The 12,702-nt window shown below is 28.7% G+C and overlaps 1 protein-coding gene across 1 annotated transcript; it reads left to right on the top strand.

Annotated features, from left to right (window-relative positions):
* The first annotated feature begins 1,282 nt into the window (after positions 1–1,282).
* Positions 1,283–2,683, top strand: LOC126740308 (uncharacterized). The gene is made up of 2 exons (XM_050446271.1): positions 1,283–1,771; positions 2,209–2,683. The coding sequence occupies exons 1-2, from the start codon at positions 1,353–1,355 to the stop codon at positions 2,330–2,332; spliced, it is 543 nt and encodes a 180-aa protein (XP_050302228.1). The 5' UTR covers positions 1,283–1,352; the 3' UTR covers positions 2,333–2,683.
* Positions 2,684–12,702: the final 10,019 nt, after the last annotated feature.

Raw genomic sequence — 12,702 nt, 5'->3', positions numbered from 1 at the left:
CTAAGTCGTAGAAATATTTTTTTATAATTGCCTGGAAGTAAACACGATTTTTATCTATTCCAGGTAGTAATTAATTAATTTAATTTTTTATTAAATAAGTAATTTGATTTATAGCATCAATCACTTTTGCTAGCAGAATTGGTTTTTCAGGCCTGGTGACCCAGATACATGTCACACCGGCTATAGAATCTTATGGGGGAGTAACATGCTTAATCTGATACAAAAACAGAAAATGGTGATTGCCATGTTTGGGTTTTTAAGGTGTGTATCGTACTTGGGTCACGGCAATTATGTTATATTAAGGGAGAATAAAATTTATGGCCTGGTATGCAAAAAAAGATACACGGGTAAGAGAAAAGTTTGTAAAAATACAAAATTGGCCTTTTTTTTACCGATTTTTATGAGGTATAGCTCATGTTTAATTATTTTTAATTTCAAACAAAAAATGTATCTATAAAAATTTTTATAAACTCAGTATTTTTAAAGTAAAATCATTTTTTGGAAGAAGAGGCTCTATTGGAAATTTCAAAGTGTGACCCCTTTTTGTCAATGTAATTCTTATAAAAAAAAGCTTAAAAACTTGTTAGGAGTCTGCGCTCAAGCTTATTTTATAAATATTATCGAAAAATTTAAAAAAAATTATGACTAGTTTTTGAGATATAAAAACGTTTCAATCAAGTAAAAAAAAGTCAGAACCGGCCATTATTTCCTTAGTTTCTTTCCGACCTTTGTAATTAAATCTCCTATTAAAAGGACGTAATGTACAATGCAATAATTTGGAGTTTTATTGATTTCTTCATAAAATTCCTCGATTTTCTCGTAGTATGTGATTGGGGCGATTTTAAAATACCTTTAATAATTACCAAAACTTTTCATTATATTTCCAAAGCATGTTGTTATTTAAATGACTGGCCCTCTTTTAGGGGCAAATTGAGGAAAATAATTTATCAATTACCCTTGCAAAATTAGTCAGATTTGAACCGTGAACTAATTAAAAAAATAACTGAAAATCCTTGTTTAAAATCATAATTTTACCGCAATTTTAAAAGACCGCAAAAGAACCAAAATTTCATTGTTGCTTTAACGTAACAATAATCATTGTGCTCATGAAATATAAATAATTATTCAACTCATTGTTATCGCTTATAAACTATTAATAATCCGCGTATTGTGAAATATGCACGTAAAGATATAAAAGCATTGACGGTTGCTTTATTGCACGGTACTTCCCCTTTTCAGATGCCTATAGAAAAGTCCCTATAGTATTTTTTTTAAAATCAAACACTGTATAAAAGCCTTAAATAGTTCCACTTAATATTCAGTACCATACTTGACTTAAAACACACATAAAAATGTATAAATTATTAGTTCTATTTGCACTAATAGCAACAACCTTCTCGCTGCCATATCCACTAGCAGAAGACGAAGATGGAGAGCAGTACCATCTAGTACCATTAAACAGAGTGAGAAGACAACAACAAACCAACTACCGTTTAGATTCCAAAGGCAATCTCTTTCTGGGGCACAAAGGTACGATCCTAGACAACCAAAACCATCGCCTGGACGGGCAAGGGTATGTCGTTAAGAATGTCAAAGGGCATGGTCTAAGTCCCGATGCCGGTGGTGGAGCACTAAACTACCTCAATAAACCCTCAAACTTAAATCTGGGTGTCTCGGCTGACCATGTAAGGCATGGTGGTACCAATGTTGGTGCTACCGCTGGTTGGAACTTCATTCAACAGAAAAATGCCGAAGTGGGCTTATCTGGAAGGTACGATAGAACATTTGGGGGTCCAGGACCTAGTAGGCAAGACTACGGAGTGTTTTTAGGGGGGAAAATTAGATTTTAGAGATTGATGTTTTTTTGTATTAAAATTTTTAAAAAATATCCTTTTTTCTATTGGTTCCATTGATTGATTGTTAAGCAAAACGCCTGATTTATCTATAATATTACCTAATTTAATCATATGAGGATAAAAACCTGTCTACTCCAAGCAGTTGAACCTGAAAGAGGTTCTAATTTATTTTCCTAAATTTGTATGGTTTTGCTATAAACTGAAATATGGCCGTCCCACTTCTACTTTTAAGATAAATAAAACCCAATAAAATTTCAAACCTATTTGCCTTCACAATTTTATGTAAATACGCCTTGACACAAAATTCAACTATACGGTGTACACAATAGATGGAAAGTTTCTTTATTTATAGGATGCTTGGATTTATCGCCAGTTTGGATACGAAGGACTTTTCTAACAAGGTAAAATATTGCTTAGTCCGTGGACCCCGTCTTATCCTTCCAGAGGATAAATCGTATGCCATTAATATTGTATGAGGACAAAAATATAGAAAATGGTAAATACAATAAGCTTTTGAGTACGTATAAGGTAATATGGATTTGGTTCGACTTTCAAAAAATTAAATGTGAACATTTAGTAATAGGCGACAGATTATTGAAATTTATAAGGTAAAAGTTAAGATATTTATATTTTTCTTATTGGAATGCATTTGTCTCTTCTTTGTCAAGAGAAGAGACACATAAAATAGCAAAATAAATTAAATCCATAAAATATAAATACACCTTAATTAAACACTCTAAAGAATTCAATTTTTTCACCTGAAATAGTGTTTGGATCGGCTGGAAATAGTGTTTTTGTTTCGTAATGTGTCCATTTATACCCGAAAAACATAATTTTATTTCGATCCCCTTATAATTTGTAGACTGAGATAAGGATATATAAATGAGAATGTGATTTTTCCTCCTATTTTATATGTCATTGATTCATTTTCGAAATAGTGTTTGCATCGGCCGAAATGAGTGTTTTTGTCTAATTATACCCGAAAATAAAGAGAGACTTATAGCACTATCATGTTCGCAGCGCCAATTATAAATACATATACACCAATGTTTAATTAAGGTGTATTTATATTTTATATATAAACACTTTAAAGAATTCGATTTTTTCACCTATTTCTTATATCATCGTTTTATTTTCTAAATAGTGTTTGGATCGGCTGGAAATAGTGTTTTTGTTTCGTAGTGTGTCCATTTATACCCGAAAAACATCATTTTATTTCCATCCCCTTCTAATTTGTAGACTGAGGTAAGGATATATTGGCTTTAGTAGCATGGTGTTTGGTTACGTCTTATGTGATGCTTTGATCAAGGTTTATAATATGTATGTATTGCTTTTTGTACGTTTCGCTTAGTTTTCTGCGGGCAACAGTGTTAGTATATAATATTTTTCAATTGTATATTTGTTTTTGAATTCTTTTTTTTTGTTTTCGGAGTCAGACTTGATCTTTCTTTTAATTGTTTTTGGCTCCCTTTTGTAAATCAATGACAAAATTAATATTATATATATTTATGTATCGGATTATTTTATATGATTTACAAAATAACAAATTGTTAATATTATATTTTTTCTACCTATTTTATATATCATTGATTCATTTTCTAAATAGTATTTGCATCGGCATCGGCCGAAATTAGTGTTTTTGTCCCCTAATGTGTCTAATTATACCCAAAAAACATCATTTTATTCCTATCCCCTTCTAGTTTTTAGACTGAGATAAGGATCCCTGTCGGCAAATTATATTGCAGAAATATTGCAGGAATATTACATCTGCAATATTGCGCCTTGCAGCAATGTTTTAATGTCCGCTTTTTTCATTGTATCGCAACATTGCTGAAATATTATAGCAATATTTCATGGGGTATGTTACTGTAATATTGCATTAATGTATGTGCGGTATTGTAGTAATACTCACGTAATATTACTTATATCTTTCATTTATATTGCTGCTATATTTTATAATAATTTTATTTTGAATTTGCCATATTGATAAAATATAACAAAATTAAAATTCCAATCTTATTAATAATAATATTGATGAAAGGTAATGAATAAGTTAAAGGAAATATTATATATTGGGATAAAGTCATTCATTATAAGAGAGTAAAATATACAGGAATGCATGTAAAGAAGATAAAAATTTTGTATTTGGCAAAGAATTGAAGTTTAACGTAATTTATACGAACTTGGCAGTCTTAAATCTTCTGATCTTGGTATCGAGGTATGTAAAAAAAATTAAGAAATACATGTATAAACCTGCGAAAATGTACAATGTAAAATTTTAAAACTGCCTTACAGTGATACAACTTACGTCACTTTTTCCATTCTTCACACAGTGAGCATGAATTAAGTTCTATGAGTTTAGCAATAAAGTTTGTAAATTGTGTAATAAAAGTAATTGCGTTTTTTGTTGAATATATATATATATATATATATTTATACATCTGGATAATTGTATAAATTGTACTATCTCTATATTTTGATTAATAGTATTATATTTCATTGAAACCCACTTAATAAACATTTGTTTGCAAAATGTAGCAGATACCTGTGAAATTAATCAGCTATTTAATTAATCATTAAATATCTTACATAATAGCAATATGGCTGCAATATTACACATCGAATTTCAATGATATATATCGCATTTGTGACTAAATGACTAAATGGTTAAGTACAAAAATCAAAATAATTGGAATATATAAGAATATACTTTAAAAAAACAAGTTTCTAATGCTAAATTTCTACATTAGCCTTATAAACCTATAAATACAAAATTTGGTTATAAAGTATTTTTGACTGTACTAAGTGACATGTTAAAAACGTCCAATGAACGCCAATACAAATTAAACAAACAAACTTTTTGTTATTCTACATGATGGAGAGTTCTGACCATGATTTGTTTTCCTGAATGGAATAAAAAATAATTCGCTCGATCTGATGTTGACTTGAGGAATGTTGAATTTAAAAAGTGACAAAATAGGAGGAGTGTTCAGCTGACTGAATTCATATTACTTTATATAAAAACGAAACATCAGTTATCAAACGTCTGTCGAGAAGTGAAATCACGTCAAAATGCTCTCGAATTGAATTGTCATCTTGATATGAACCGAAGCGGGTTTTAAAAGAAAGAAATCTTAAAAATTTGTTTTGGATGTTCTCCAATCGGTCAATGTAAATTCCATACCTAGGGTTCCAAATAATGCTTCCAAAGTTCAATTTGCCAAGAATAAAAGTATTAAATAATCATTTAATAGCTCGAGAACTAGAAAACATTTCACACTTACGAAAAATATCCAACAATCTAGAAGATTATGTTACTATTAGATCAATATAAATGTCAAACATCAGTTTAGAGTCCAATATAATTCCCAAATCGCGTACGTAGTTCACTTTAGGTAAGCAAATATTAAATTTGTATTGATAATTTATTTTATTTTTATTTCTTGAATTTTTATTTATTGCAGATGAAATATTAAAAAATAAATTGAAATGAAATATTACTGGAATTTTATATAAACAATATTACAGAAATAGTGTGCTTGCAATACAGACGCAACACTACACTAGCATTTCACTGATATATTGCATTTTCAACAATAATAAAATATTGCAACAATATTACAATTACTACATATGTGAATAATTAACTTTGAAATGTATGTGCAATATTGCATTTGCTATGGTATTTGTATAATATTGTAGCAATAAACGTGTAATATTATATTTATTATATTTTAATGCAATGTTACTGTAATGTTGTAACAATATTGCATAAATAATATATCAAAAGAATTATTGCTGCAATATAACATGCCGACAGGGATCTATAAATTCGATTTTTCCACCTATTTTCTATATCATCATTTCATTTTCTAAATAGTGTTTGGATCGGCTGAAAATAGTGTTTTTTCTCTCGTAATGTGTCTAGTTATAGTCGAAAAATAAATTCACAGCATAATAATGGAGCCAAGATATTGCGTATAGTCTCGTTAAATTCAAAACGACAAAACTAACCAAAATCCATAGGAGTTGTAATGAAAGAGTCACATAAAATAAAACACTAAAAATACGTACGTACTTTCTGTAAACTTAAATATTTTTCACCAGCATTCTAAGACTATTCATATTAAAGTTGACAACACTTTTAAGAAAATTAAAAAGTCTCGAGCGAACAAGCATTCTCTCAAAGCCATTTTTAAAACAGTACTACACTCTCGAACTTTCTTTTGTCAGTTAGGAACTTTGAAAATTTAAAATTAGCGATTTGATCATTTGCAAGTCTCGCGGCTAATGAAACGCGCGGAAAGCGACAAAGTTTCCGTCGCGATTCGGTATGCGCAAGTGCCTTTTTGGAATTAACTTTGCAATTTGCGGATTGATTGGATTACTTTATCTAATTACAGTTCGGCTTGTTTGGGAAATTTCATTATTTTCCTTTTTTACTTGCAACACGGAATTTAAAATAAGAACCCGACTTATAGCCGTACGTATTCCAAATATAAATCCGGCATATTTCCACGTTAAAATTCTCCATTATTTTTAGTGGAGCCCTAAAAGCGTGTAACTCACAAAAAGGAAAATATTACTACAGGAACATTTTTCCCATTTTCATTTTCTTTACTGTGTTCAGCTCGGTACTGCGTGCTGCTGCTACGGTGTTTATCTTTTCAGATAAAATATCGCTGAAGGTGCCAGCAGGGACTTTTTAAAACAATCTTTTTATTTATTTAACTCGGTGTTCTAGGGACGTTTTTTTCTTTTTATTTAATATACCATTCATTTCGTACGTATATTTCTATGTTGCTTTAATGAAGAAAAAGTTTCATCAAATAATTCCGGAAATTTTATACTCGCCCGCTGCATGATATGCTGTATCAAGAGAGTTTTTGGGAAAAGTTTTTGTTTGGCTTTATATAATATGTGAAAGTTTGGTTATATTCGGATACGGTCAGTGTAGCTAAACAATTTTAATCAAATGTTTTAACTTTGTTATGTGGCTTTACTGGTTAGTAAAAAAAATATTATTGTGTGTGTCACCGTACAAAAGAACTGATTAAACGTAAAATTTTAGTGTTCGGTATGTTAGTTTTGAGGACTTTTTTTAATTTAATAAGAGTGTTTTTTTTGTTATTCTATTCAACACTTTATTTCTTGTTCTGAGTCCTAATTTTCGTCTAACATAAACCCCATATACTTGAATTGTGTCACTTATTTAATATTCTTCTTATTTATCTGAATTATGACTTATCCCTTACGCTACCCGATGTCACAATTGTGACTTCATTATTTACTAGTGTTCAGGATTAAAAAATATTTAATCTGGGTGGAGAACCGTACGACATGATTGTGAATAGTGCATTTTATAGGTGTGCACGCGCAAATCCTTTATTTTGTTGAGAGTGCATTCTTGTCATAACCTGAAAAGTTTCAGATTATTTTCAATAATGGCTTGTGCAGGTAAGTTATTATTTATTTATAGAATTTAGAGATTAAAAATATCTTTAAAATTGTTGATTCCAAGAATGGTTTTGTTATGTATATCACATTATGAGCCACGAATGTTAACGTGGTTTGGTTTTAATTAAGTTGGATACAATTAATTCTTTGTTGCAGGAAGAAGTAAGGAAATTATTGATTTGGACCATCTAAGGGATGACGAGGAGGCATTGTTCCAACTTCTAGACGAAGTTGGGTCGTATTTAGAGTCCGAGGATGAAGAAGATGAGTTTAAAATTTACGAAAAGATCCCAATTGTAGCACCAAATGAAGCTGATAGTTTTTCAGATTCAGAAGATGATTTACCCCTCATACATTTCCAGACTCTCCAATGGAAGCATGGAAACTTTGGAAGCAAGGATTTTCATGTAAAAAAGGACTATACTCCATCCATCGTAAAAACTCCAAACGAATATTTTGCTAAATATTTGGATGATGATTTTTTTGAGTCAGCCGCAAATTTCACTTCCCAGTATTTCTTGCAACAAAATGCAAAAGAAATCAACTTTATCTCTCAAGAAATAAAGAAATTTTTCGGAATGAATGTATTTATCTTCCAAGGATACATATGTATTGGAATGGAAAATATAAGTTCCCATTAATTGATGAGGTCATGACCCGACAAAGGTTTCACATGATATGTGTAAATTTACATGTCGTTGACAATCTTAGCGTATCAGAAGAGGAACAAAAAAAGAATAGATTGTGGAGAATACAGCCGATAATTGATTTGGTTCGCAATAGATGTAAAGCCAAGGGATTGTTATAGTCAAAACTTGCCGGTACTAAGAAGCGTGTATTGGAGGAAACATAATGCCAAGAAAATATAGAGGAAGAGACTAGCGTTGAAGGAAATGAAATAAAAAAGAGAAGAATGCCTTCCAGTTTGCCCTGTGCAGACAAACGCTTTGATGGTTTTGAACACTGGCCAAACAATGAAGAAATGAAGAACCCAGTTAAATGCAGGTTAGAAGGGTGCAAAAGTCGGTCCAGAATGCGTTGCCCAAAATGTAATGTTTTTCTTTGTTTAACCAAAGATAAAAACTGTTTTATTTCATTCCATACAAAGTAATAAATTTTTTGTCCCACAATTCTGCTTTTCTAATGATGGCTCCCTAGACACACAATTGTGTACTCCCTAAATCCCTCCCTTAACCCTTTCGAATATTGTTTTAAATAATTTTCCGTACCTTTTGACCCAACTTTATCGGCGTAAAATAAATATAATACCCAAACTCAATTTTTTTTATCTCGGTACTGTAAGGGTTAAAGAATATCAGTTTTTTTCAGAACTAATATTGTAATTGGTTCATTTTACGTGATTCAGTATTTGCCTCTTCATGATTATTACAGTATCATCGATATGTATCCAATTTACTACCCATAAGGTTATCTAAAACCTATTTAAAAAACACCCTTTTCATTTAAAGATTGATGATTATAGAGATTGCTTATTAATTAAATGTAATTGCTATCTAAACCCGCTATATTAGAAGGGCAAGTTTTACATTATCAAAGTGTTTTACACAATCAATGAAGCGCTTGAAAATATTGTTTCTTTGGTCCTGACAATTGTGTACTAAGCTTGTTTCCATTTTTTAAATTGATACTAATCTCCAGGAAGAATTTAGAAAAAAATTAAATATGTAGGTACATTCCAATTCAATTGCCTGGAATTAAATTAAAATTTATTTCAAATTTCTGTAACATATAATAAATTACTTGCATGGTTTAACTAATTAAATTATTAAAATATTATTTTCCTCTCATTATTTATGATATCTTAGACTGAGATGGTGGTATAACAACAAGAATTGAGTTTTTTCATTTTTTTTCATTCCAATCATTCATAGAAAAGTCACGTAAAGCAACTAATTCTATAACAAAGTACACACTTAGAAATTGATTATGACAATTCATTAAGTAAATAATTTTTAATCTAACTAATTTTAATTTAAGAGACACTTTATTAAAAGCTTTTTGAAAGTCTTTATATATGAAATCCGTTTGTTCTCTTAGAATAAAGATGTCTTGGAGAAATGCAATTTTTTACCTTGCTACATTGCTTTATGTTAATATTTACGCAAAGTTATTGGCAGAAGTTAATAGTAGTAATGGAGAACTAAGAAATTCAGAAAAACTTTAAAAAAATTGATATAGTATCAAATTCAGTAGAGCATCTAGAACATAATTTATTTAAATTTTATGAATTGCTTGTAGAAAAATGGTTAGTTTCTAAATTACTGGAATAAATATTCCCAAAATTTTTAGCAAATATCTTTACTACTATTATATGTATAAAAACTCTTGACTACTCAAAAACATTATATATATTTAACTTATTGGGCATAAATAGGCATAGTGAATTTTTCTAAATTCGACCCCATGTTTCTCGAATTTTTTAGAAATTTTTGATTATATTGATCTTAAACACATAATAAACTAAAAAGTTATGTTAAGAAGTTAATTTTTATATATAATTTTTTATTAAATTTACATAACTAACGAGCAACAAAAATTTAAAATTGCAGACAGAAAAATATTATAAATAACAAAATTTTAATTTTAATTATAGTAGCTTTGTATTGATTTTTTTATTTTATTACATTTAGTTTCCTTCCGAATTTTTTTGTCTGTAGTATACTTTGTAGTATACGTAATATACTTTCTTTTTTTTTTATTTTAATAAAATATTTTTGCATATCATGGCTAAATATTGGCAATAAATAAGTCCCTTGAAGAAAAAATACAAAAAATCTTTAAAGAAAAAAACAAAAAAAGTCCAATTTGCCGAAGAAGTTAATAAAAAGAAAATCCCAAGAATTCCAAAATAAATTAATTTTAAATAATTATATTGAATTATTTTAGGAGATTTTGATTTTTTTTTATTTTTTTTTAATTAACTTTTGAATTCTCTTATTTATAGTATTTAAATATTTTTATTTCAATATATTATAAGTTTTTCCTTTTACCTCTTTCTTATTAATCTTACTCTTTTGACTCCTACGGATCTTTAATTCTTTCAGCAAATAATTTATTTCCAAAATAAATATTCTTAATATTTTTTAAGGGAGCACCAGGAAAAGCAAGGAAAATAATTATTATTATATATATATTTTTTTTAAATAATTAACTAAATATTAATATTAAAAACTAAATTTCTTGCGCTTCTTGACATAAATTTGGCTAAAATATAATTTCTCAAGTTTATGCAATATTTTTTTTATTTATTTATATATTTTACAGTATAACCCTTATAGGTCAAACAAGGCAAAAAATACACAAATATATTATGAAAAAGTAACTTAGCAGGATGTAAAACAAAAAATAGACAAATTTCTTACCACTTTAATTTACTGATTTTTTTTCAAGGGGTTTGTCCATTTTCTTAATTTTTTTTAGAGGCAAATAATAAAAATTGATTTTTTTTTTAAATCGTGAATTAATAATTCATGTGCAAACAATTTTAAACACATTATAAATTAGAAATTAAGTTAATTTTTTTATATAAAATTTACATAATTAACGAGCAACAAATCAAAATTTCTTAATAAACTCAAGAAACTTAGAAAATATATAAATGAAACAAAAAAAAGAGGATATATAGAAAAATAGTAAGAATCAAAAGTTTCAATTTTTATTATAGTAGCTTATATTGATTTTTATATGTTTTGTTAGACATTTAGTTTCCTTAACGACTGTAGAATACTTAAGTGCAAATTTGTTGTAGGTTTTACAGTGTATGTGTAGGTCCTAAGGCCTGATGAGGCCCTGTTTGTTTGTTTGTTTGTTTACGAAAGGAATGTAAGTAAAGCAAAAAAATTCAACAAAGATAATGAAAATTAATATTTCAATTATAATAATGTCTAAAATGACAAGAATTTGTTGAAAAACATTATTCCCAGGAGATCCCAACATCGAATTCTCATTTATATATCCCTATCTTAGTCTACAAATTAGAGGAGGATGGCAATTAATTGATATTTTTCGGGTATAGTTAGATACATTACGGAAGAAAAACACTATTTCTAAGCAATCCAAACACTATTTAGAAAATGAAACGATGATATAGAAAAAGGTGGAAAAGTTGAATTTTCATTTATATATCCTTATCTCAGTCTAAAAATTAGAAGAGGTTGGAAATGAAATGATATTTTTCGGGTATAATTAGACACATTACGAACCAAAAACACTATTTCCAGCCGATCCAAACACTATTTAAAAAAGGTAACGCTGATATATAAAATATATACGTTATAATAAGTTTTATAATAATTATTCAAGAAATTTCTTGGATTTTCATTTTTCTTCTTTACCAGGATCACTGCTACAATCCTAACATGTTCTGCACCATCTATGGAATAACTTATTTACAAAACATATTGAATATCTAACAGGTCCCAATTATAACCTATCTAGTAAAACACATTTTAAATGCCTGGAATAAAATTGAAAATTACTTAAAACGTCTTAAATCTTTTAGAAATAAACTAAATATATCTGGAATAAAATAGAGAATTACTCCACTGAATAGAATGAGCATTTTTCCCTGAATTCATCAAAATAAGAACCTTGTTCGCACACATTAGTAATATAAATACCCGCGTTCTTTTTCTAATGAATAAAAATAACCTCCGACCAAGTTAAACGTAGATTGATGGTGAATTTAAGTCGGCAAACTCGGCGCTGCAAGTCTAAAATATAGCTCAGACTTTGGACCTTTTATCTGGAAAACGAATGTATCTCGAGCCATTAATATTGCATGAGGGTAAAAATGTGTAAAAACGTAAACAGAATAAGGTGAGCAAACGCGATATTTCGCCCAAATGGATTGAACAAATATATTTTTGTTTATATTTGTTAGGTTGCCTGCATACAAGCAACACTGCGACGCTAGAAGAAAATACATTTTTATTAGTTGAAACATTATGGAAAAAGGTGCACATAGCAGTGGAAGATTTTTATATTATATTCGTCATCATATAAGTTCTATTTCACTAATACAATTTACATATGAAGCTTTTCTATGATATAATAAATAAAGTGATTTTCATTTACTATATTGATTTTACGATCGTCCAAAACTTTATTATAAAGCACTTTTATCTCAATAAATTTTAAACGTGATAAAATATTAAAATGTTTCGCATTTTATTTTATAGCCACGCCCCGTACTTTTGCCCGAAATTCATAATAATTAATATTTCATTTTATCTCTGTTGCGGGTGAATTATTCAAATTATATTTGTATATGTGTGTGTGCGCGGCTTATCATATTTTCCAGTAAAAATTAACGGTTTTGGTAAATATTTCGGGCATATTAAAATGAAATTATTTAAATTTATCAAGT

Source organism: Anthonomus grandis, chromosome 9 (genome assembly GCF_022605725.1).
Source record: "Anthonomus grandis grandis chromosome 9, icAntGran1.3, whole genome shotgun sequence".
Taxonomy (NCBI): Eukaryota; Metazoa; Arthropoda; class Insecta; order Coleoptera; family Curculionidae; genus Anthonomus; species Anthonomus grandis.
This window is presented reverse-complemented; position numbering and strand designations above follow the sequence as displayed.

Coding starts and splice junctions, on each gene's coding strand:
- LOC126740308 (XM_050446271.1), top strand. CDS start 1,353: ATGTATAAATTATTAGTTCTATTTGCACTAATAGCAACAACCTTCTCG. Junction 1,772..2,208: donor GAAGTGGGCTTATCTGGAAG/GTACGATAGAAC, acceptor CTTTATTTATAG/GATGCTTGGATTTATCGCCA.